We start from the raw sequence: 26,574 nt of genomic DNA, 5'->3' as shown, positions 1-26,574 counted from the left end.
ACCCCCCGGAAGGGTGTGCAAGCCTCCCACATTCAGCTGGCTCCCCTCGCAGACCCCTCCTCCACCAGTAAAAGAGCAATATTTCCTGGCACTTCCGGGAGAATGCGGGGCCAAAACTATGCGAATAACATCATTTTATCCCCTTCCAGAAGAGCTGCAAATGGCGGCATTTACTGTGTTGGGGGTGGGGCTTGATGATATCAAGCTCCGAACCGCCCCCCGAAAATGTTTCGGAAAGTCTCCTTTCCGGGCGTCTCCCAGAGACATGTAAAGTAGGCAACCCTGAGATAATGTCTAGGTCGACACAAAATGATCCCCATCATATGCACAAGGTCAACAGTGACAAAAGGTCAACATATACAATGTCAACATTGACAAAAGGTCGACAAGCAAAAGGTCATAATGGAAAGGTTGACATGAGGTTTTTTTATTAAACAATGTTGTCAATGTTGACACCCAAGCACATGGACCCCCAAATAGCATACCCACACTTCGCAAGCCATGCTTCGGTTCAGGTGCCTCATGCAGCACACTCTGCTGCTCCCAACTGTGTGGATGGTTAAGTATGAAAAAGTCCAAAAAAAATTAGAAAGACTCCTGTCGCCCCCTGGTGTCAGCATTTTTGACTGTCGACCTTTGTCTACCTTGTACATCATGTAGACCTATTTCATGTGTCGACCTAATGTATGTTGACCTTTATAGTGTCGGCACTATGACCCATACCCAAATTAATATTTTTATTCAGTATTTAATTTCTTGACTTTCACCACAACTGATATATACTTTATCCTGGGTTGCATTACTGTAAGGACATGGGCCACACACACAACCAGTCCCCAATTCGCTTCTTCTGTCCCTTTAAACCTTATTTTCCCAACGTGCATCCTCCGACTTCCGGGTGCCGGTGACGTCACGCAGGAGGCATTCTCCCTTCCCCGCACAGCCCCGTTTCCTGCCCGGGCCACGCAGGCGCACCTAGGGCCTTTAAACGTGCGACTGGACGGGAATATCAAGTCCGGCTCTCTCCCCCCTCCTGCCGGCCTACTTGCGGTGTGTCCCTATATCCCTCCGCTGAGCGGACTCATTGACGTGCTCATCCCATGAGCTCCCTGTCCCTGCCTTTCCGACCGCTGTGGGCCTCGGCGAAAGCCCCGTCGGCCCTCCCGATTCCCCCTGTCACACCTGGCGCCCTGCTTTTGCCGCAGCGAGCCCGCTAAAGGGCGGGGTCACCGGAGGGGGCGCGGAAGGAGGACGGTGATGCGACTTCAAGATGGCGGCCGCGGAGACTGAGGGGGAGAGTCGACTCTGAGGGAAGAAAACAACAATAACAAGGTGAAGAGCTCCCCAGGTAGTGGCCCTATCAGCCTACTGGGCAGCCCTATGGATCAGGAGGTGGTCTTGGGGGGACTGAAGGCTGTCCTCTGCTGCCTGTGGGTCCCCCAGCCCTGTCACACTGCCATTAATCAGTATGTTCTCAGGGAGAAGATGGGCTCCTTAGGGATGAGCAGCTGCCATTGGCTGCTGGGGCTGTGAGTTATTATATATTCCTGGGGAAAGCTGCAGCATATGGATTCCAAGTTCTAGAATGTGAGCCCTCTCATAATGTTCCTCACAGCTTTATAATACATAAGGTTGATGCAAGGTATTTATACACAATATATATATATGTCTACACCGTGACCTTTATACGCTTAATAGGAGCGTGACCAGTCGTGGTTTTGACTGGTGCTGGTATCTAATGGTTATACCCAGCCAACATGGATTATATTAACACAACACGTCGCCAATGGACGTTTTATTCCCCCACCCCTTATGTTAATCGTGTCGGCAGCAAGTATGGCGCAACTGGGTAACAATAACATTCCGAGTATAAATAGCACCGAGGTTTGCTGTAAATTGGGAGGAAGGGTGGTGGGTTTGGTTTGTGTCTCCGTCTGAGTCTGATCACTCCCTTTTTTTTTTTTCTCTGTTTATTACACAGGCTGAATAATCTGTTTCTCAGGAACCGGCCGAAGCCTTTACACCCAGGGTGCTGTTTTACTATGCAGTCACAGGCCTAACTCACTCCACCAGTTCAGCATTGTGCCCGCACGGCCTAGTTCCCTGTGACGTGTAAGGATGATGCTGTGATTACGTGCCGACACCCAACTTTTTGGATTCTCCAGTTCGTGCTTTTTTTTCTGTCAAAGGTGACGTACAGACATGGAGTCCGATGACTTTCTACCGCCCCCGGAATGCCCTGTTTTTGAGCCGACGTGGGAAGAGTTTGCGGACCCACTGGGTTATATTGCCAGAATCCGGCCTATTGCAGAAAAGTCTGGCATATGCAAAATCCGCCCCCCTGTGGTGAGTATCGAGTCTTTCTATAGCGCGTATGCTGCTACATTTTTTATTTTGAACTCTATAAAATGAGTTTTATAACTAGAGACAAGGTCTCAATAGGGAGTTCATAATAACTTATTTACCCAGTGTTAAAGATCTTTATTGTGCTGGGTATACACCTGATGACGATCCAGTGAAACTTGGCGCTGTCGTATGCACTGCACGATCTGTTGTGCGAAATTATGATGGGCCTGATTCATACCTTCTCGCTGGGTTGCGAGTGTTCGGCAGGTAGAAGCTCCACCCAGGGAACTCCCAGAACTGTATGGTTACCGCCCCCAAACAGCCTCAGGGTGTCAATCACCCTGCCAGACTTTGCTGGCTGTCTTTGGATGGCTGGCCCATGCGCACAGCGCACCATGTGGTCTTTTGATTATCGGACAGGCTGTGAATACGCAGCCAACTGAATGTGTCTGAATTGGACCAGATGTATCATTACATGCTGATTGTAATACCATTTCACTGTAGCTTTGTCCAGCTTTAGAGTTTTGCTTATTTGTGTTCTTGATTTCTATTCTAAACCTAAGCAATTCAAATAAACAACCACAACAAAAATGGCTGATTGTGAACATTGTTCCTCAGTAAAGCATTGTGTACGTGAAGCCCAGGACTGATGTCTTTTGGACTTAACAATGTTTACTCCATCCTGTCGTAAAGGAAGGCTAGACTTCCTATCTCTACCTTTAAAGCTGCAGTGATAAGACAGGCAGGTGACTGTCACATATTTTTTTAGGCTCCTTGTAAAATACCACTGGCCCTTCTTTGTTTCCATGTCTTATGACCCTGGGAGAACAGACAACTTCAAGACCTGAGTGTAGTACAAGCCAACCCCACCCCTCCCCCCTGTTCCCATTCTGCACTACCTTCGTATTGTATGACATGGCTGCTAAGTGAGGGCCTTTGTCTACAGAGCAGCCGGATAGTTAAAGGAGACAGCTTGGGCAGCCCTGAGTATTTCATCCACACAAGAGGACAGAAGCTAAATATTCACTGGGGGTATATGTGTACAGTCGGATGATTGTTCTTTGCTACTGCTAACTTTTTGCCAATACTTATTATGACTAGATAATTGAAGCCCAAAGAGTCACATCGAGTTCTACAAGGCGAGCACTAAGTGGGCTAGGAGTGCATCAAATAACGCCTAATTAACTTCTTATATTTAATTAACCAATCCTTTTATATTTTTTGTGTGCTAGAAGCAACATGGTGAAAGGATTTTTGAAGCCATGTTGTTCCCAGGGAATCTGTGGCTTGTAGGTGATCTGCACGGGCCCCTCTTGTAATGTAGCCATACCTAATACGGATTCATTAATGTCCATTATCTTTGGTTCACCAGTGACCTATGAAGAGCTGCATTGCTGGGCTTTTGTGACATGGAAGAACGGTTTCCTCATTTAACTTGTTCTTTAAGCGGAGTGAAATCTATTGCCCATCATATACTTGATTTGACCTAAATGGGTTTATTCACTAAGCATCTGTTTCTAAAGCCTGGCGCTTCCCGTTCTTTCAATGCTTTTACTAGCAGTACTTTCAGGTGGACCTTAAAACCCAACACAGTTGTGTTGCGCGCCCTGTACTTGGCATCTATCCAAATGGTTCATTTGTTTCTCCGAGCAGACGCACAGCTCTGGTTTGATTGATTGGGCGTGTGAAGTTCTGGTTTGGGTGCCCAAACTAGCATTTTTGGTCCTGATTCCGACCCTAATGCAGATCTGTGAAAAAATCACCGGCAATTTTCTCAGATCTGTGCGTGTCAGGGTGCATGTGTCATCCCAGAAACTACGGTCACAGGAGATCGTTTCAGTGATAGCCTGGGGCGAAAACACATTGTACTGGTCCAGACAAGGTGGGCGTGCCCGGACAGCTGTGACCGGGAACATGGCTGGCTGGCACCTTGCAGGGATGGATCCAGCATGTGGCGCTGCCTTGCCCTGTGCTGGCTGTATACTCACAGGCTAGCATGGGGTATGGTCATAGTGTTGACCTAGCGACTATATCCTCTAGCATGCTATTGGGAAATCTATAGCGCAGTCACAGTACAGATCACATTTCAGGCCTGACAGGAAATGAGGTCAACAAGAATCTGAAGCATAGAGTAGTTCTAACTACTACGTCGTGTGTTTATATCATCTAGGTTCTACTGCATAACTTGCATGTTTGACATCTGACCCATGCGCATAGTCAGAGGTCGGACGTACTGCACATAAGATAAATTGTACGTGCAGCCGTCAGGTGCACATTGCATGTGCTTTATACATCCACGATGTATTGCATCCGATTTTTTTTTTTAATTTTTTTTATTTATTTTTTTTGTTTAACTTTAACTCCCCGGGAGTCTTCTTACATATGATATATCACATGTGAAAAATGGCATATCAAGTGAAGTTCAAGGGATGTCTGGTTCAACTTGTGCCTAAAATGGGCGTGGGTTATATGGTCGAGTGTATGATGGTTGACATACATTAGGCCAACATGGCTTTGGTCTACACGTAAAATAGGTCGACAGGGTCAGGTGGACAATGGGAAGGTCGGCATTCAAATAGTCAACAGGAGTTTTTATTTATTTTTTTGTCTAAAACTTTGACGTATGTTGACAAGGACACCGTATCAGTGTACCGAGTCCCATCACATGGCTCGCTGCACTCTCCATGCTTTGGACGGGCTGCCTCACTACCCTAGACACCCTTTTATTCTCCCTCCACGCCCTAGTGGGTGGTACGTTATGAAATTCCACCTGTCGGCACAAAATGTAAAAAACTCATGTCGATCTTCCAGCCCTGTCGACCTAGTGACTGTATCCCCCTGACAAGTTGGACCAATGCGTTGGGGCCTTTAGTTCACACACACACACACACACACACACACACACGCCCCCCTAGTAAGATTACCCACTATTGTAATGACTGGTAACTATGGCTGTGTGTAGTCATTGGGTAGATTAGTCATTCAGCAGATAAATGAGGTTACAGCGCGCAAAGCCTGAATTTCCTATTGTGGCAAAAGGGACGTGACTTAACAGGCCGTGTGGGTGTGTTTCCCTGCCTGCCATTATGTCATTGTTCAGACTGCATATTTAGCCTAGCAAGAGACAGTGTTATCCGGAACACAATCCCCGCACATAACGCCACATATTGGGGGAAATTTACCAAGATGTGTATTCTACTTCACGTGTGATATTGCTATGGGCAACCAATCAGATCCTGTCTACTATTTTCTAGAGCAGGGCTGGGCAACACCGGCCCTCCAGATGTTAGTGAACTGCACATCCCAGAATGCTTTGCATTGGTTTTGCTATGTGCTAATGCTGAAACTGATGCAAGGCATGCTGGGATGTGTAGTTCATCAGCATCTGGAGGGCCGGTGTTGCCCAGCCCTGTTCTAGAGGGTGCTAATTAAGTAGATTCTGATTGGTTGCCCATAGCAACATCACATGTGATGTAGAATAGACATCTTAGTAAATTTCCCCCATAGAGTCCTATGTTGCAGGTTGAGTAGGCAGAGCCCAGGCATGGTGATTACTGCCGCAGTATCATCCTCACCAGTGTGACCTTGTTGTGTGTAGTGATGGCATTGATGTTTAGCAGAATCCCCCATCATCAATACACACGGCCGAGCGATCCTGGTGATGTCACTCCGAACTACGATGCCAATTCTTGTCAAGGGTCGTTTTAATTTCCAGTCTTTAGCTGTTCTATACCTATTTTATTTTGTGTTGCCTCACTTCTGAGTCGTTATACCATTGGCTGGCGTGGTGTCCCAGCAGAGTATTGATGTTTGTCATGGTCACCCATCTGCTGACATGATTGTTGAAAAATGTACAGTCCGTCACCATTAGATGCGCTGCTGAACCATTTCATTAGAGCCAGAGGCTGTGGGAGGAAGAAAGACTTTTATATGTGTTTAGGTGTGGTGTCTAAAATGATTAAAATCTATTTATTTAGAGAATTGAAGATCCCAAACTTTCTGGGTAAACCTGAATTCAGTGCTTTAAATTGTGCAGGTATTTAGCTTTCGTTAAATGCACACTACAGACGCAGTACAAATGCTCAGCAATCCGGAGGGCCGGTGTTGCCCAGCCCTGTTCTAGAGGGTGCTAATTAAGTAGATTCTGATTGGTTGCCCATAGCAACATCACATGTGATGTAGAATAGACATCTTAGTAAATTTCCCCCATAGAGTCCTATGTTGCAGGTTGAGTAGGCAGAGCCCAGGCATGGTGATTACTGCCGCAGTATCATCCTCACCAGTGTGACCTTGTTGTGTGTAGTGATGGCATTGATGTTTAGCAGAATCCCCCATCATCAATACACACGGCCGAGCGATCCTGGTGATGTCACTCCGAACTACGATGCCAATTCTTGTCAAGGGTCGTTTTAATTTCCAGTCTTTAGCTGTTCTATACCTATTTTATTTTGTGTTGCCTCACTTCTGAGTCGTTATACCATTGGCTGGCGTGGTGTCCCAGCAGAGTATTGATGTTTGTCATGGTCACCCATCTGCTGACATGATTGTTGAAAAATGTACAGTCCGTCACCATTAGATGCGCTGCTGAACCATTTCATTAGAGCCAGAGGCTGTGGGAGGAAGAAAGACTTTTATATGTGTTTAGGTGTGGTGTCTAAAATGATTAAAATCTATTTATTTAGAGAATTGAAGATCCCAAACTTTCTGGGTAAACCTGAATTCAGTGCTTTAAATTGTGCAGGTATTTAGCTTTCGTTAAATGCACACTACAGACGCAGTACAAATGCTCAGCAATCCGGTGCATGAAATAATACAGCCCCAGCAAGGTTTGTTGTATAACTCTGAATTGGGTCTCGACTTTCGGGAAGTAGTAAGGAGAGCTAATAAAAAATATATATATATATATTAGTACAGTGCAGTTCGTATAGATGTTGGAAATCGCAAGAATACAGTTTGAATTACAAAGAAGGTCTTGAGCTATATTCATGAATCATAGAACCGTATTTGTAATGAACCAATTTACTTGAAGTGTGGGCAACTCTATTTGCTGCCACTAGGAGGTGCAGAGCATTTCAGTTATTGCCCTTTAGCCATGACCTTTCTTGCTGAAGCCTCCTGAGGTGTGAGGGAAAATGTGCGCTAAGTCGGCAGAGTAGGACTTGATACAGGTTAGCTGTAGGGTGGCAAAACCTGAGATTTGGCCCCAAAATTGCCAGGATTTTAATTTCCAATCCCAGGATTTCAGAATTTTATTGCACATACGCAGTCTGCCGGGCTGCGTCTGAGCAGCCGCTGCAGGGCTTCTCCCTCCCTCCCTCTGCTGCTTGACGTGTCGGAGGTCACACTGCGCTGGCTGCTCAGCCCCAGTCTGCACCGCCCACACTCTTCGCTGTTAACCGCCCAACCCTGGGGTGCACCTGCCAATGTAAGTAAATCATGGAAGCCGATCGCAGGATAGAGCATTTTTCAGTACCGTATTGCAGGATTGAAGATGACCTGGGATTAGTTTTCCCAGTAAGCGTTTTTTCATGCTTGAGCGCCTAATTCAAATATATCCTGACTGTTTTTGATGTCAAAATATTCCTGTTTAGATAGGCAAAGTAGACACCCAAACAATTGAACCACTACCTTTAGAAACTAGGGCTAAACACAGACTCTGATCATGTTTGCCCGGTAATGGTATTTAGTGTTCACCCTAGCACCCTGCATATTTTGAATCCTGTGTAGTTCCTCTTCCCTGCCTGCGGTGTCGCTCTCTGATGTGGTGCTTATAGCGCAGTGTGGGCTGTATTATAACACTGATATGCAGATCAGACCTGTGCTAGAAGCACCACAGCATAGAGCAGGAATTTCCAACCACGGTCCTCAAGGCACACCAACAGTGCAGGTTTTAGTGATATCCAGTCTTCAGCACAGATGGTTTAATCAGAATCCCTCAGATACTAATTAAGTCACCTGTGCTCAAGCCTGGATATCTACAACACCTACACTGTTGGTGTGCCTTGAGGACCGTGGTTGGGAATGCCTGTCATAGTGATACCCCTGGGAGGGAAGAGAAGCTGCGCGGGATTTGAACACTTTTCATCATTAACAATGGGGGACACACAATTCTCTAGATTGGTGGATTGAACTTTGTGTATATGGGGATATTGTGACCCACTACAGTAAACTATTAGTAGTTAATTTACCGTTCTGACTAGATAAAGGTGAAAGGCTGCAGACTGTGGGAGGGGGAATTCAATTAGCCGATAGTTTGCATTATCAGGGATTTTGTTTCACCTGCCTGGAGGCAGCAGACACACTATACCTGATAAGTGACTTTTTTTGCGATGACACAAACACGGGGATCTAGGAATGTATCGTGAAACCCCATGTTTTCATATGGACTTACTGCTCAAATAGAGAGGCTGCTGTTAAATCACCAGATACCACCAATCACAGAACGGTAAATGGCCCTTTTTATTTTATGTTTGTTAATTTAACATGAGCAATTTTAAACCCCCTCCCCCCCATCCCCCTCACACCCATAGTGTATCGTCTTTCTAGATCTATCCTTGGTGCTATATGGTGTGATTTCCATACTCAGCATTTTTCTCACAACACAATATGCTACATAAAGCATTAGTAGTTGGAAATAGTTTTTTTTTTTCTTAAATGAATTGATATAAAATCACAGATAAACATAACCATGCAGGTCATTTTATGACTGCTAAGTTGTGAAGGCTGCAATGTGTTAAATGGGGCTGTTAGGCACAATTTGAGGAAATTTTGCGTGTGTGTGTAAACCTCTGTAAAACATGGATGTTTGGGGCTGCATCCGGTCATCTAAAAATTGCTGGTTTTGGGCTAGTGCAGTTATTATATCCATCTGCTGATCACAGTCAGGAGTTATTGTGTGCCTGTGTCCACCAGCTGCCAGGAGCTAGCACAGTGGCTGTATGCACCATCTGTGCAGAGCTCTGAACTAGCATGGGGAAGTGCCCCAGCTACTGGGAGGTAGCCAGGGGCTAGCACAGTGTTTGTCAGCTTGCCAGAGACTAGCATTGCATCAGTCCCACCAGATGCCAGGAACAAGCATGGTGGCTGCATGCACCAGCGTCAGGGGCTAGTACTGGACCTGTGTCCACCGGATGCCAGGAACTAGCACACTGGCTGTATGCACCAGCTGTTCAGCATCAGGGGCTAGCACTGGGCCTGTGTCCACCGGATGCCAGGAACTAGCACACTGGCTGTATTTATTTATAAACAGTTTCTTATATAGCGCAGCATAATCCGTAGCGCTGTATGCACCAGCTGTTCAGCATCTGGGGATAGCACTGGGCCTGTGTACACCAGCTTCCACAAACTAGCACAGTGGCTGTATGCACCAGCTGTTCAGCATCAGGGGCTAGCATTGTGCCTGTGTACCCTAGCTGCCTTGAACTAGCACAGTAGGTGTATGCTCCAGAGCCATGATCAAGCACAGGGCAGTCTGTGCCAGCTGCTGGGAGGTAGCCAGGGGCTAGCACTGGGCTGTGTTCACCGGATGCCAGGAACTAGCACATTGGCTGTATGCACTAGCTGTTCAGCATCAGGAGCTATCACAGTGGTATACATTTTTTGGCACTTATGTAATATCTGGGCTCCCGTTTTTCTTATGAGACCGCGTCCCCTCGCCACGCTTCGGGCACGGTGGCTCGCTGCACTCGCCACACTATATAAAATTAACTCCATGCGTAGTTGGATAGTAGGAGTATGAAAAAATGGGGTGCATTTAACATGGGAGTCCAGATAATACATAAGTACCCATTTTTTAAGTTGTAAGCATACCATTTTTACATTGTCTTTTGGATGTGCAATCTGTAGATTTGTATGTAATACCCCTTTTTACACCAAAAATCCCGTATCCGACCTGGCATTTGGAACAAGGATCCAAGCCATGTCGGATCCTGGATTTACCCCATTTACACTGTGGTGCCTACCCACAGTGTAGACTGAGGCGGCGCTTGGAGATGACATAAGCTCCAAGCGCCGGGACCTCGTCATATCCGCCGGGACCGCTGTTCACCATGCTGGGGGGGGGGGGGGGCGGCAGCCCAGCACCAAGGTAAGCTGCTTGGCTGCTCCCAGCCCCTGTGCACCCCCCAGCCGTAGTCCAGGAAGTGAATGGATGCTGCACACAGGAATCCATTCACCTCCGCTGCCACTGCTGCTGCTGTCTGCAGGGTATAGCAGAAAGCAGCGGAGGCTGTGTGTGCTCCCCCATCAACGTCTGCAGATTGAACATCCACCATTCATGTAAAAGGGAGCCGGGTCGACTGACCCGTCGTACCCATTTACACCGCCCTCTACCCAGGTCCTAGCCATGTTCTACCCAGGTCAAGACCTGGGTAGAAGTCCTGTGTAAAGGGACACTGCATGACCCAGGTTTTGCGGTGGTGTAAAAGGGGTATAATTCTTATGTTAAGTGATTCCCCTCAATGTCCACACCTGTGCTGGAGTTTTTTTAAATGATATAGTGTGCTTTCATACATTTCGCAGGTCTTAAGGGCCCTACACATGGGCCAACAATCGTTGTGAGCTACTTCACTCACTAGCACACCGCTGCTGAGCGAGGTGTCAGTCAGTGCTCTCTGTTGAACACTGGCCCCAACCTATTAATAATATGCATGAAGTTTATTAAGTGCTGCCTGAATCAGACTGGTGGGGCTGCACACTTAAATCGCCGCGTGGTCTACATACATATCGATTTTACATGCTTTTTCTGAGCAATTTAGTAAAATTGTATTAAAAATGCCTGAATGTCACCCTGTGTGTAGGGCCCATTAAAAGCGGAGCTTCTCTCAACTTTAGTCCTCTACAGCTAGAGCTCCAGAGAACTCCACACCGTGGGGGGGGGGGGGGGTGTTGGTTTGGCAGGTACACTTAGGTGGCCCCGTTGGGATTTCCTCCTTTGGTTTGCCGATGTCGGTCATCTGTATGCATCCCATGGCAGTGGCTATATTAAAATGGTCTAAAACAGTGGTTCCAATCCGTCACTTGCGACCTCTCTGCAGCCCCCCCCCTGTCCCTCCCATCGCCTGCTGCTTCCTTTCTGAGGGGAGCAGAAAGCATTGCGCGTCTCTCCTTCCCCTCACTGTATCTGTGTGACTGAGCTGTCAGCCAATCAGGAACTGGCCTGCGAGCTTTGATTGGTTGACACCGGACTCTCCTCTCCCCGGCAGCGGCAGGAGCAGCAACGGTGAGTTGTGCTGCTGCTGGGAAATTCTGGCACATTGGGGGCATATGTGTATCTGGCACTGCACTAGTGGGGGTAAATGTGTATCCCCCATTTTCATTGGCCGCACCCCATGTGGCTACACCCAAAACCGTATCGCAAGAGTATTTATTTAGAATGGCACCAGAATCTGGGGGGGGGGGGTGGGGGGTGGGGGCATTTTTCATCAAGCACTGCTGGGGGCATTGTTTATGGCATTACTGCGGGTATTGGGGGCATTGTGCAACTGGCACTGCTGGTGGCATGTGTTTATATGGCACAGATAAATCGCCAGCTGCGCGCTCCCGTGTGCACTGCCTAATGGTCGCTGGTCGCAGGAGCATGCTCCAGCGGCTTTCCCCGGCGAACGCTGTGCCGGGAGCCCAGCCCCATGCCGCTGCTCCCTCCCTCCTCCCATCAAAGTGACAGCAGCAGCGTCTGCTGCTGCTGCGCTCCCTCTCCGCCCCGTAGCAGTGTCTCCTTTTCATCGCTGATGAAAAGGAGACACTGAGCAATATGATTCCTGGGGATATATAGCTAGCAATATATCCCCAGCAATCGGGATGCGGTCATTTGGTCGAATGCATTATGGTCGAATGTCATTACATCGAATCCATTAGGTCGAATTGCTAAAAGGTCGACATGATTCTAGGTCGACATGGGAAAAGGTCGAAAGGTCATTAGTTCGACAGGTCATTAGGTCGACAAGGTCATTAGTTCGACATTGTCTAGGTCGACAGTCACAAAGTCGACATGGGGTTTTTCACTGTTTTTTGAGCCGACATGTGCTGACAGGCGGTATTTCATGCCCTACCATCCACTAGGGCGTGGTGGGAGAATAAAATAGTGTGCCGAGCGTAGCGAGGCACCGTGCCCGACGCATAGCGAGCGATGCGAGGGGATGCAGTGCACTTTAAACTGTGTCCATGTCGACTGTGTTGACATTCAGGTAAAAAAACAGTGAAAAACCCCATGTCGACTTTGTGAATGTCGACCTAGACAATGTCGACCTAATGACCTTGTCGACCTAATGACCTGTCGAACTAATGACCTTTCGACCTAGAATCATTTCGACCTTTTCCCATGTCGACCTTTTAGCAATTCGACCTAATGGATTCGATGTAATGACATTCGACCATAATGCATTCGACCAAACGATCCCAACCCCCAGCAATCCTATTACCCCATGTGTACACAGCATAATGCACCTCCTCTGCCTCCAGTGTTGGGAGGTATGTATGCAGCATATTGGACATTGCAGTGTGTCATACTGTATTGTGTCAGGGGCATTAGTGTGGCACATAATGTGTAAAGGGCATTTTTCAATTATTATGCAGATTTATATAATTTTAGTAGCTCTTCAGATGGTTTATTTTGTCTCAAGTAGCTCTCGCACCAAAAAATGTTGGAGACCACTGGTCTAAAATGTCTTTGAAAATTCCATGCTTCTTGTACAGAAACCTGAGCCCCTCGATACATTGTGGCACAGAGGACCAGCATTCTCGCAGTGGCATAACTATTGCCTGTGTTCTTAATTTTACCCGCCGATAATGCAACCGCTAATGCTTCTTCCCTTCTCTTACAGGACTGGCAACCACCGTTTGCAGTTGAGGTAGATAACTTTCGTTTCACCCCGCGTATTCAGAGGCTAAATGAATTGGAGGTGAGTGTCTTAGCACCAAATGTTGTGGCTTGGGTGGGGGGATCCACAGAGCCACAGATCCGACTATTGGTGCTAAAATCAAAGTGCCCCAAACAACAGCTGAGATAGATAGATATTTATTACTCTCACTTTGGTGCTCCAACTGTTGTTAAACTACACATCCCATGAAGCCCTGCCAAGGATTTATCATGGCCAGATAGCAAACATTTAGCAGAGCATACTGGGATGTGTAGGGGAAATACAATATCTTAGTGACTTCATGTGTGGAAAAAAATAAAGCAATTGGTGTCAAACCGGTTACCCTTAATGTATCGTAGCGCATTTGGCTGCTTGTTGTGGTGGAATATCTTGCGTTGATGATGGATTACTTTTCTTTAGAAGTGTATATCGTGTTTTAGGCTTTTTTTGTTTGTTACATCTGCACACGACCAGAGAGTGAACAATGTATTTGGTCTGACGGTTTAAAAGGGAAATGACTCCTCTTTGGTAATTAAAGCGTATTTACATAACTACTTAGACAATATCCTGGAGTTTGCGACTCTCCTACTCATGAGACTTGTCTGAAGTAAGTCATACCTGACTTCCCTTGAACTCCCCCAGCAGCTCCCAGAAGGGCTTAATCTGACGGCACTCTTTCGCACGTGATAAATCGCAAGCATGTAAAAGTGCTGCCAAGGAGTTCAAAGGGAAATCTGATGCAATACATCGCAGGCGCTAAATTGCACCGGTGATGTGCTGCGCATAAAGTGTCTAGGATCCAATATGCACAGGAAAGCGCATGTGATCTGATTTGGCCAGTTTTCATCCAACATATTGGGACGATCTGTTGGAATCAGATTGAAATGTGTGTGATGCTCTATGTAGCTGTTCAGCCCATCAAACATGTTTGTTCTGGGGGATAATTCATTTTGTAGTGTGTGTGTCAGAAAAGTCAGGTCTGCCCGCCCTCTGTAAATCCATCATGTAACCCTGCTCTAAGTCCTAGTGTTGCCTGACTGGTCAGCTTTCAGCAGTCTTTTCTCCGAAGACCGTCTAGTTCTGGGGTAGCCAACCCTAGTCCTCGAGAGCTACCAACAGTGCATGTTTTGCAGGTCTCCTCACAGAATCACAAGGGGGCTAATCAGCTCCATCTGTGGATCTTTTAAAATGTGTCACTGATTGAGTGCAGCTGTGCAGCAGCTAGGTTGTCTGGAAAATGTGAACTGTTTATAGCTCTCGTAGGCTAGGGTTGGCTACCACTGGTCTAGTTGATAGCTCATGTAAGCACGTACTGTATGATTTGTTGCACAGCGGTGCGTATTGTACAAGCTCTCTTCCAGTTGCCAATATATTGTTTGTTCAGAACAAAGCTACTCTGCATTTCAGGAAATAGTCAATGATGTATCTTCTCGTTCTTGGGAGCCCCCTAGGCAAAGCTTAACAAATACAGCTGGTGTATCTGTTTCTCTAAATATAGATGGACCTCTTGGCTTGCTCCCATATTGCACATTTAATCTTTGATCGATAGAACGGATGTGGTCTTTAGCTCCGTCCCGGACAGATTGTCCACTGATTATGACGGACGGTCCGAAGTTGAGACAACTTTGCTGGACCTTTATCATAGTTTAGAATGTGAGAGGATTTAAAAAAAAAAAAATGTGATCGTATGAATAACTATACACCGCACTGAAATCTGATTCTTTACGTGTTCTATTTTTAAATGAAGTTTCTTACTTTGATTTTAACAGTTATGTTTTGTTTTTATATAACTTTAGGCAGAAACTAGGGTCAAGCTGAATTACTTGGACCAAATTGCCAAGTTCTGGGAAATCCAGGGATCCTCTCTGAAAATCCCAAATGTGGAGCGCAGAATCCTGGACCTGTACAGCCTGAATAAGGTGGGGCACGTGTGAGGGTTACAAATGTTCTGGAAGCATTTCAGCTGCTGATATTTAGGCACGCCTAGCAGGTATATTCGGGCATCTCCTGAGCTTTCGGGCCAGCCCTTTTTCGCTACAGCTGTTTGAGGGATTGGGGTTGCAGGTAAATCCTCTATGTATTATACAGCCTGGGTATGGAAAGCTGGTTATTTTATATAGCGGACGTAATTGCTTAAAATTGTAATACGCAGCCTGTGTTTGGAAAGGAAATCTGTGTAATACGAGATGTTATAGTGGTTTGTTCATTAAGTGGTTACTCTGGAAACGTGTAATATGCTGTGCAGAGAGGTCTGAGTTTATGATGCAGATTTCGGGGTGGTCTTGGTACTTAGGGGTTGATACTCACACATGTCCCTGCATCTCTCCTTTTTCTAGCTTGTAATAGAAGAGGGCGGATATGAACCGATCTGCAAGGAGAGAAGATGGTCTCGAGTGGCACAGCGCATGGGGTATCCCTCAGGGAAGAACATTGGTTCACTATTGCGATCCCATTATGAACGCATCATATACCCCTTTCACATGTACCAGTCAGGAGCAAATATGGTGGTAAGTCACTGGTGCTTCCCCCACTTTTTTTTTTTTTTTTTTACTTGTTTGGGTTGTCTGTATAGAAAAGGAGAATTTGGAGTCCTCACTATTCTGCTCCCCTCCTCCTGGGTGTCCGTTACAGGATTACGGAGAAAGGCCACGCTACGACAATGAGGAGAAGGATAAGGAGTACAAACCTCATAGTATCCCACTGCGGCAGTCTGTGCAGCCTTCCAAAATCACCAGCTATGGACGCCGAGCCAAGCGGTTGACACAAGAAGTAAGTTTTTCCTAACTCCTATCATTGACTTTGATAGTCCTTTACTAATTTTTTTTTTTTTTGGGGGGGGGGGTCTGTACTTATATTACTGCTCAGCTATAATTTTCATGACTTCTTATCCATCTTCATGACGACAGTGTGTTTATGGAGGCTGGGATGGGGCCTCCACCAATAGCCTGGCTTCCTGTTCACTTCTGAGCCTCTCACATGCCCCTTTCCATGTTCTTGTCATTTTATGCAGGATCCTGACGGCTTAGATCCTGCCTCTCAAAACTCCTCCCTGCCCTCTGAAACATCACCCCCCTGGGTATACGGTCCTGTTTGTTTTTATTCCCTAACACTCTAGTCTGCTTAATGCTATGTTCCCAATGAGTGTGTGACTTACCAAGACTCATTAAATTTAAACTACATGTAAAATACAACGCCCATATTATTATTTTTTTTTTTTTTGCATTTCTGTACAGTGTTCCCTAATAAGTAATCTATCCCCTTGCTCTCTGTGCCTGTGGTTTTGCTCTTGTGTTCTATTCCCTATCAATGTTCCTTGCATTGTGCACATGCCTTGCATCTCCCTAACTAACTGGTTTATCCTCTCTTTTTTTTCTTCCTCTGAAGCCGGAACCCACTGAGGAGGACATAGAGAAGAACCCAGAGTTAAAGAAGCTTCAAATCTATGGTGCTGGTCCGAAAATGATGGGACTTGGGCTTATGGCAAAAGATAAAAATCTGCGCAAGAAAGGTAAAAATTGTGCATAACCTGCCCTTCTGGTCCACTCCATGCCAACAATTGGGGATGTTTTTAAATGTTCCGCTGGTGGAGCTTCATACACATGTCAAAGCTAGAAGTAGATCTAAGTTGAAGCAAACTGTTCAGGTGTTATCATGGTTCTAGCTGGCTAAAAAGCATCAGAATTCATATTTTCCGGACATGACTAAGTGGTAGCAGTGTGGCTCCTCATTGTCGCAGGGGTGTAACGTATTGTCTTCTGTTGCAGAAGGTGATATACCAGAGTGCCCGCCAACGCTGGTAATTAAGGAGGAGGTTGGTGCCGATGTGAAAGTTGAGCCTGGAGAAGGGCATCAATACATAAAGCGGGAGAGAGCTCTGAGCCCGGAACCCTGCACCAAGATGACCATGAGGCTTCGCAGGAATAATAGTAACACCCAGTTTGTACGTTTATCACGGATCACTCTCATGTCATGTGTCGTTTTATGTCCAGATCTGTCCTTTTTATATGGCATGTTTTCTAGAGACCTCATTATCCTTACATTAACCTCCTGCTTCAGGTGGATTCCTATATTTGTCGAATCTGTTCACGGGGAGATGACGATGATCGTTTGTTACTGTGTGACGGATGTGATGATAACTACCATACATTTTGCCTGCTGCCTCCCCTCCCAGAACCTCCCAAGGGTCTCTGGCACTGTCCCAAGTGTGTCATGGCAGTAAGTGAAATGTTCCAAAAACAGTCTAAAAATTCTATGTACCAGTTTTCCCAGATCTATGGTTTTTGTTTTTATATTGTGATGGCATGAATATTTATATATATTTATCTGTAGGAATGTAAAAGGCCACCTGAGGCCTTCGGCTTTGAACAAGCGACACGGGAGTACACTCTGCAAAGCTTTGGCGAAATGGCGGATTCTTTTAAGGCAGATTACTTCAACATGCCGGTTCATGTGAGTACGCCGGTGTTCTCCATCACTGGAATTCTTTATTTCATGGTCTATGTAAACTTTGTTATTCTGTGGATGGCAGACACAGAAAGGTACCTCTCTTGTAAATTGATATCACACTATATAGCCCTTATTCAGATCTGATCGCAGTACAAATTTGTTCTCAAAATGGGCAAAACCATGTGCCCTGCAGGTGGGGCAGATGTAACGTGTAGAGAGTTAATTTGTGTGTTGCAACTGAAATCTAAATAGCAGTGTAGAAATAAAGCAGCCAGTATTTACCCTGCGCAGAAACAAAATAACTCGCACAAATCTAACTCTCTATACATGTTACATCTGCCCCACCTGGTTTTGCCTATTTTGAGAACAAATTTGTACTGCGATAAGATCTGAATAAGGGCCCATGTTTGTAAAGGAACCCAACTGATTGAACTCAGTCTGTCTCCAGCTCCATCTGGTACATCCCCTTCTCTCTAACCAGTGCTTCTCCCCCTCTTGTTCAGTACTCCCCCATGAGGGGTAAATGTATGACGCTTGGAGAAGTGGTATCTATCCCATAAAGAACATTATGTGCAAGGTGGTGATGCACCAGCCAATCAGCTCCTAATGGTCAATTAACATATTGGAGCTGATTGGCTGGAGCATTATCACCTTGCACATAATGTTCTTTATGTGGATAGATACCACTTCTCCAAGCTTCATACATTTACCCCTCAGTCACAATTGCCCCAGTCACAGGGCTGGCGGGGACTTCCACCTGGGTTAGGTCTGTCCTGTATCTCTAGCAGTGGGAACCACAGGGTATGCGGTCATCGGGTAGACAATGTCTAGATTGACCATGAATGCTTGACAAATACTAGGTCGACACAATATTCTGGTCGACATTAATAAGGTTGACGTGAGGTTTGCATGTTTTGGTATGTCGACCATTTGCAAGGTGTTGACTTAGCGACTGTCGACCAAGACATGGTCTACCATTTATATTGTAACCCCACGAGGCAGGTGCATGGTGCCAATGCATGTGGGAGGTGAGCAAGACCTGACCAAATCATTATGCAGAACTTATTTTGCAAGCATGTCTGTACCAATGCTATACCATCAAGTGTCACACAGAGGCGTTTCACTGTTTCCTGGCCACCTGGAGCCCATGTTTCCTCTTAATGATGCATTAAGAAACCGTTCCAAACCTGTACCAAAACATAGAGCAAGGTGACCATGCAGCAGCCTAGAGTATACTTTATGGTTGAATGTGGTGTGTATTTGTCAGTGGCACAATGTAGACTGATCTGACTATTGGCAATGTTTGTAAGTACCGATCCTCAATCAATTTACCATATGCTAATATCACCAGTCTGAAACAATCCTGTAACTGTAGAAGTGGTGACTTCTGCCCGTTCTTCCTGTTTTCTCTGACATGCAGCAGGGACCACTGGAATCACATCGGGTATTAGAGCTGGGAATGCTGGGAGCTAGGCACTTCTTAATAATAATTAGGGGATACTGGCTCCTCCCCTCTAAGACCCACAATCCCCCAGTGAGAAAATTGTGCCAGGGAGTTAGGTCACAGTTTTTTCTGCTCCTGCACATTTTTCTAGCTTTGGCTTTACAATAGAATTTTTTACATCTTTACTTGATAGAATCCCTTCCCCACCTACTGAAAGGTGTGGGTCCGGGCATTCAGCGCCCCTGGAGTTCCAGGTCGTCAGTCAGGACCTCACTAAAGGTGCCTGCCTGCACGGGTTCCGTGCTCCTGCCGCCCCTCCAGCAAAGGGGACGCCAGTCACGAAGGAAGCCTCCGGTGGTGAGTAGAGCGCTGAGCGCACTTTCCACACGCCGTCCCCTGCTTCTCCGTCAGCCGCGCTGTGCGCGGGTCTCTGCAGCGAGGTGAGGCGCCGCCATCTTGCGAAAGGGCGCGTATCGCTGTACTATACCACGCGGCTGTACTAAGTGCCGGAGGTATTGCAGGAGTGAGCGCTAGCAAGCGGGTGCCTCTGGACGTTGTCAGAACGCCACAGGTTGGCTAAGCAGAGGGAGAGGGGACACGCTGTAAAACGGAGGCCGGCATGGCGCGGCCATTACACAGATACACAGTAAGCTGACTCTTTCCTGTTCACAGGTTACTGCAGCTTGGAAGGCTCTAAAGGTTTTATTACTGACACAGTGTTTTGCGCTGTATTGTCACTAATAGGGCTCATTCCCTCCAGGTCTCACAGAACCCTGAGGTTTTTGGCTTGTGAGAGGTGTATCTGTACTCAGTGTGTGTGTGTGTGTTTGCACCTGTATCGCGCGCTGTTGTTGGACCGGGCGAGCAGGGATCATGACGGGCAAATCCAAAGCCTCTCAGAAGGTTTTTGCTTGTACTGTCTGTACAGCTAAGTTTTCTCAATACACAGCTGAGGGTAATGCCACTGTTTGTCAGTCATGTTCAGGTGCTGAATCTGCATCACTGGCGGGGTCTCAGGCGCCCCAGTGGGCCTCTACCTTAGTGGGTACTATGTCAAAGCTCACTTCTGAATTGGCGCTGGCTCGCAGAGCGGAGCCATCTTGGGCTACAGCCCTAGCAAGGTCGGTGGAGGGGTTAGCTAACTCCATGGCCAGACCAGAGAGGCCTTCTACATCTAGCAATAAGCGACCTTATCAGGCTATTATTGTGGAAGATGATTTAGAGGAGAGGTTCAGGATGTCATTCCTGAGGGAGAGCCGACTCCTTTAGGGATAGAGGCTCTCATTATGGCGGTAAAGGAGGTTCTTCGTTTACCGGAGGATCCCAGACCAGAGCCACAGGAGTTTGATCTGTTTGGAGGGGTTCAGAAGACATCAGTGGTCTTTCCTTGTCCAAATCAGGATCAGCTTCTGGCTGCATGGAGGAATCCGGACAAACGTTTTCAGATTCCCAGACGCTTCCCTTCTCTGTATCCTTTTGAGCCTGCGGCCCTAAGCAAGTGGGAGACTCCACCTCCGGTGGACACCTCAGTTTCCCGTCTGTCCAAGAAAACAACTCTGCCAGTCCCAGGGGCTTCAGCCTTGAAAGATCCCTCAGATAGAAAATTGGAGGCTACTCTCAAGGCCATTTATGTAGCAGCAGGGACTCAACTCAGACCGGCAATAGTCTCGGCCTGGGTAAATAGGGCAAATGTTAAATGGGCGGAGCTAATCATTGAAGGATTGGAATCAGGTATGCCTAGAGATGAGATTCGTTGCTTGGCTGAACATGTTAAGGAGTCTGCTATGTTCTTAGGAGAGGCGGCTAAGGATGTATCCTTAATCTCTTCCAGAATATCAGCTAGCGCCATTTCTGCACGGCGGGCCCTCTGGCTTCGCTCTTGGCAGGCGGACGCGGAGTCTAAAAGGGCTGTGGAGGGTCTTCCCTTTTCCGGGGACATCCTTTTCGGGCCTGAATTAGACAAATGGATCTCACAGGCGACGGGAGGGAAGTCGGCATTTTTACCGTCGGCAGCTCCTCCTCCTCCCAGAAGACAGTTCGCAGGTCCATCTTTTCAGTCCTTTCGGACTCAGCGCACCTTTCGGGGTAGAGGAAGAGGTTTCCAGTCCTCTAGAGGGTCCAGAGCCAGAGCCCGCCCTCAGGCTGCTCCAAGAGCCCAGGAACCTAAGCCCCAGCAGAAGCCGGTGGCATGACGGTTTACCAGCTTCAGTCAACAGTTTACCAGTAGGTGCCCGTCTGTTGGCCTTCGGAACCCAATGGTTCTCCCTTTCGGAGGATCCTTGGGTTCGCAGGGTGGTATCGGAGGGGTACCGGATTCAGTTCGACTCCACTCCTCCGGTTCGATTCTTCACAACGGCTCTGCCAACATCTCAGGAAAAGAGAACGAGCCTGCTAGAAGCCATTCGGATCTTGCTGGAGGCTCAGGTCATCATGCCGGTCCCAGCAACTCAGAGGAACACAGGGTTCTACTCAACCCTCTTTGTAGTCCCCAAGCCGGATGGGTCAGTCAGGCCCATTCTCAACCTGAAGCCTTTGAATCTGTTAGTCTCGTATCAACCATTCAAAATGGAATCAATCCACTCAGTGATTGCTTCTTTGGAGCCAGGGGAGTACATGATATCATTGGATATCAAGGATGCTTACCTACACATCCCGATTTGCATCCCTCACCAGGCCTTTCTTCGTTTTGCCATCGGTCGGGATCATTTTCAGTTCAGGGCTCTGCCCTTCGGATTATCGTCAGCGCCCAGAGTATTCACCAAGACTCTATCAGTAGCAGTCGCATACCTCAGATGTCAAGGGGTGACAATAATTCCCTATCTCGACGATCTCCTAATCAAGGCCCCATCGAGGGAGTTACTGGAGAGTCATGCGAGGTTAACCACTCAGACGCTCACCAGCCTGGGGTGGATAATGAATTTCAAGAAATCCTCTTTAGTTCCATCCAAGAGGATCTTGTTCTTAGGCCTTTGGCTAGACACGGAGTCTCTGAGAATCTTCCTGCCGGAAGACAAGATCCAGGCTATCTTGCACCTAGTGCAGAGGATCTTACTTCCACAGAGGATCAGCCTCCATCTGTGCACTCAGCTGCTAGGGAAGATGGTGGCAGCCTTCCCAGCTCTGACGTGGGGACGTTTCCACTCAAGACCGTTTCAGTTGGATCTTCTCAGAAAGGGTGCGGGCTCGCACCTGAATCTGCACAAAAGAATCCACTTGTCGGCCGAGGCAAGACATTCACTACTGTGGTGGAGACACAGAAGGAATCTAATAGAGGGTCGTCGGTTTGCAGTCCAGGACTGGATTGTATTGACAACGGACGCAAGTCTACGCGGCTGGGGTGCCGTAGTACTTCATCTCTGCCTCCAGGGCAGGTGGGACCTGCAGGAGAGGCGCTTGTCCATCAATGTGTTGGAGATCAGAGCCATCTACAATGCTCTGTTGGAGGCTCAGGAGTTCCTTCAGGGTCAACACATAAAGATAAGGTCGGACAATGCCACGGCAGTTGCCTATGTGAACAGGCAGGGCGGCACGAGGAGCAGCATGGCCATGAGGGAGGTAAAGAAGGTTCTTCAGTGGGCAGAACGATCAGGAGTAGTTCTGCTAGCAGTGTTCCTTCCAGGTCGGGAAAATCTAGAGGCCGACTTCCTCAGCAGGGAGGACCTTCACCCAGGCGAGTGGTCTCTCAACCCCGAGGTGTTTCGGGAACTCACCGACAGGTGGGGAGTTCCCGAGGTGGACCTGATGGCGTCTCGAAAGAACCACCAACTACCAACGTACGTGGCTCGTACAAGAGACCCTCAGGCCATAGCGGCAGACGCTCTGTCGACCCCGTGGGAGTTCAGCTTTGTCTACCTGTTCCCGCCACTTCCACTTCTGGGCCAGGTACTGAAGAGACTCAAGAGGGAGCCAGTGCAGGCTATTCTCATAGCACCCTGGTGGCCTCGCAGGACGTGGTTCTCAGACATCCAGATGTTACTGGCAGACGAGCCAGTTCGGTTGCCCCTCAGACCGGATCTGCTCCTTCAAGGACCCTTCTTTCATCAGAATCTGCCACAGCTACATTTGACGGCGTGGCTGTTGAGACCGAGGTCTTGCGGGAGAAGGGAATTCCAAGAGCTGTAATCCCTACGATGTTAAGGGCCCGGAAGCCCGCCTCAGCAGCGCATTATCACAGAATATGGCGCTCATATGCGGGTTGGTGCGAGGGTAAGGGCTGGCCATTCCGGGTATTCAAATTGTCCCGCCTTCTGTTGTTCTTACAGAGGGGGTTGGATGGGGGTCTGAGACTGGGTTCTCTCAAGGTCCAGGTCTCGGCCTTGTCTGTTCTCTTTCAGAGGAGATTGGCCCTCATTCCTGAGGTACAAACATTTTTTCAAGGGGTTCTCCGAGTTCAGCCTCCCTTCGTGCCTCCCACAGCTCCTTGGGATCTGGACTTGGTACTAGCCTTCTTGAGGTCTGAGACATTTGAGCCACTGAACAGGGTGGAACTGAAGTTCTTGTGCTGGAAAACAGTTCTTTTACTGGCCCTGGCCTCAGCTCGCAGAGTTTCAGAGCTGGGTGCTCTGTCATGCAAGCCCCCTTATCTGATTTTCCACGAGGACAGAGCAGAGCTGCGTACCCAGGCAGGGTTCCTTCCGAAGGTGGTATCCTCATACCACATAAACCAGCCTATCGTGGTTCCGGCTTTTCAAGGGGAATCACCGGAGCAATCCTCCTTGGACGTGGTCAGGGCTCTTCGGATTTACGTCAAGAGAACCAGGTCTATACGCAAATCGGATTCTTTATTTGTTCTCTATGACGCATTCCGCGGGGGTGGCCTGCGTCAAAACAGACAATTGCACGATGGATCAAGTGGACGATCCGTAGTGCTTATCTTCATGCGGGACAGGTGCCTCCTGTCTCCGTAACAGCTCACTCTACCAGATCGGTGAGTACGTCGTGGGCTGCTGAGAGAGGGGCTACTATCTCTCAGCTGTGCAGAGCGGCCACTTGGTCGTCTCAGAACACGTTTGTTAAGTTTTACCAGTTCGATACTTTTGCAACTTCAGCTTCAGCTTTTGGTCGTCTGGTCTTACAGAATCCCCAGCACTCTCCCTCCCGGGGCTTGGTCTTTGGAACCTCCCCGATGTGATTCCAGTGGTCCCTGCTGCATGTCAGAGAAAAGAGGATTTTGGTACTTACCGGTAAATCCATTTCTCTGAGATCAGCAGGGACCACTGGACACCCGCCCGGCTGTTGGATTCTGCCTGTTGTGGTTGCTGTTGCAGCCCGGTCCGATATCTGCGTGTTGTATGTATGGTTGTGTTATGGTTTTGTTCTGTAACCCTTTCCTCTGGTGGGCCAATTTCCTCACTGGGGGATTGTGGGTCTTAGAGGGGAGGAGCCAGTATCCCCTAATTATTATTAAGAAGTGCCTAGCTCCCAGCATTCCCAGCTCTAATACCCGATGTGATTCCAGTGGTCCCTGCTGATCTCGGAGAAATGGATTTACCGGTAAGTACCAAAATCCTCTTTTTGTACAGATGGTACCTACAGAGCTGGTGGAAAAAGAATTCTGGCGCTTGGTGAACAGTATAGAGGAGGACGTCACTGTGCAGTACGGGGCAGATATACACTCCAAGGAGTTCGGCAGCGGATTCCCAATGATGGATGGCAAGACGGAGTTGACGGCTGAGGAGAAGGTAATTCGCGTCTCTTCATCCAGCATTTTCTGGTTGATCGTTGGGTCTCACCTTTTATAATGTCTCTGCATTCTCAGATCTATGCCACAAGCGGCTGGAACTTAAATGTGATGCCAGTTCTGGAGCAGTCCGTGCTGTGTCACATCAATGCAGACATTTCTGGCATGAAGGTTCCCTGGCTGTATGTGGGTATGGTGTTCTCTGCTTTCTGCTGGCACATTGAGGATCACTGGAGCTATTCTATCAACTACCTTCATTGGTTAGTGTCCATGGAATGTTGTGACTTAGTAAATCATTATCTCTGGGAAACTACACGTGTGAGACTTGCTGTATATAGTGCACTGACTCCTATGTATTAAACTTCTGGCGTGACATTTCACAGGGGTGAGCCCAAGACCTGGTATGGGGTGCCCTCATCTGCCGCCGAAGAGCTTGAAGAGGTCATGAAGAAATTGACCCCAGAGCTGTTTGAGAGCCAGCCGGATCTCCTGCATCAGCTGGTCACTTTAATGAACCCCAACACCTTAATGGCACATGGGGTGCCGGTGAGTGTTTTTACATCTTCCAATGTCTTAGAAACTTTTTGCTGTATTTGTTCTACTCCAGTCTTCATTGTGTTGCAGTTTCTTCTGTTCATGTCCTCACAAGATGTCCGTGTCTCCTGTAGGTTGTCCGCACTAACCAATGTGCTGGGGAGTTTGTCATCACCTTTCCGAGGGCTTATCACAGTGGCTTCAACCAAGGTTACAACTTTGCGGAGGCAGTCAACTTCTGCACTGCCGACTGGGTGAGTGACTTTGCATGAAGAGACTTTCTGTTTCACAGGAACTGCAAGTGATGTCTCGGTTGTTTAATGTAGGGCAAGTTCCATACCCTGAATTCTAGCCAAGGCTAGGCTTCTACCTGCCTACTTGGCTCCAACAGCTGCTCCGTCTTCACATAGGGAGTGATTCAATTCAGAGTGCTGCTATGTTGGAGAATTCCAGTGCTCATGGCCACGGTTCAGTGGCGGGAACCGTCATTCTCAAACTTAAGTGCCGCGATGCTGGTTGCACCGTGCTGAGACACAAAACTGCATTGCACACCTAGTTTTGTCGTAATTCTTCTCACACCCCAGGAGGGCTGTGAGGGCTATTCAACTCTCCTCTATATAAATCAATCTCAAAGATAAGGTGTCAACAGATGGCGATTTAGGGTAGTGTTTTATTTATTTTTTTGCTTCCGAAGATGCCCGTTTTGATTGTCATGCAATTCAAATGCAGCGCCCATGTCAAAAATAGGACTCTTATAAAGGGAGTTAGAGGAAAATATCAAATCCCCTAGGAAAATAATGGATTTATAGTTCTCTATAAGGTGCAAGGCTGCTTGAACTTTCCTTGGAATGGGCAATGATAATGGAATCTCAAACAATTCTTCATGCAGTACTTGTGTCGTTTCACGGCGGCAGTTACGTAGTCAGCATAGCGTCCCTGTCAGAATGAGCATAGTGTTCCCGCGGCCAGCGTAGTTAAAATAGCGTATTGTTTCTGCGAGCGTCCCTATCAGAATCAGCGTAGCTTAGTGTTCCCGCGTATATATGATATGGCAGGTGTGAATGTGTTCCTGAAACACCCCCACTATCCATACCAGGCCGAAGCGTGGCGAGCGGATGTGTTGCGCGTCCTCCCAACCTTTTCATACCCCCACTATACACGTTGGCGTTGAGTTTATATAGTGTGGCGAGCCACCGAGCCCGAAGCGTGGCTAATGCGGATTACTTTCAATGTATTCAGTGTCCCCTCGCTGCGCTCGCCACACTTTA

The 26,574-nt window shown here is 47.6% G+C and overlaps 1 protein-coding gene across 1 annotated transcript in view; it reads left to right on the top strand.

Annotated features, from left to right (window-relative positions):
- Positions 1-928: 928 nt before the first annotated feature.
- LOC146035415 (lysine-specific demethylase 5C-like) overlaps positions 929-26,574 on the top strand; it is a 41,950-nt gene continuing 16,304 nt past the window's right edge. Inside the window, 15 exon segments of the mRNA XM_083158838.1 lie at positions 929-1,332; positions 1,982-2,346; positions 13,167-13,244; positions 14,999-15,121; positions 15,539-15,709; positions 15,834-15,971; positions 16,213-16,278; positions 16,587-16,710; positions 16,967-17,142; positions 17,259-17,417; positions 17,532-17,651; positions 24,615-24,773; positions 24,851-25,032; positions 25,156-25,318; positions 25,441-25,560. Of these exon segments, the coding sequence (XP_083014964.1) occupies positions 2,203-2,346; positions 13,167-13,244; positions 14,999-15,121; positions 15,539-15,709; positions 15,834-15,971; positions 16,213-16,278; positions 16,587-16,710; positions 16,967-17,142; positions 17,259-17,417; positions 17,532-17,651; positions 24,615-24,773; positions 24,851-25,032; positions 25,156-25,318; positions 25,441-25,560 (1,923 nt within the window). The 5' untranslated portion in view covers positions 929-1,332; positions 1,982-2,202.

Source organism: Crinia signifera, chromosome 9 (genome assembly GCF_055691185.1).
Source record: "Crinia signifera chromosome 9, ASM5569118v1, whole genome shotgun sequence".
In the NCBI taxonomy this organism is placed as follows: Eukaryota; Metazoa; Chordata; class Amphibia; order Anura; family Myobatrachidae; genus Crinia; species Crinia signifera.
This window is presented reverse-complemented; position numbering and strand designations above follow the sequence as displayed.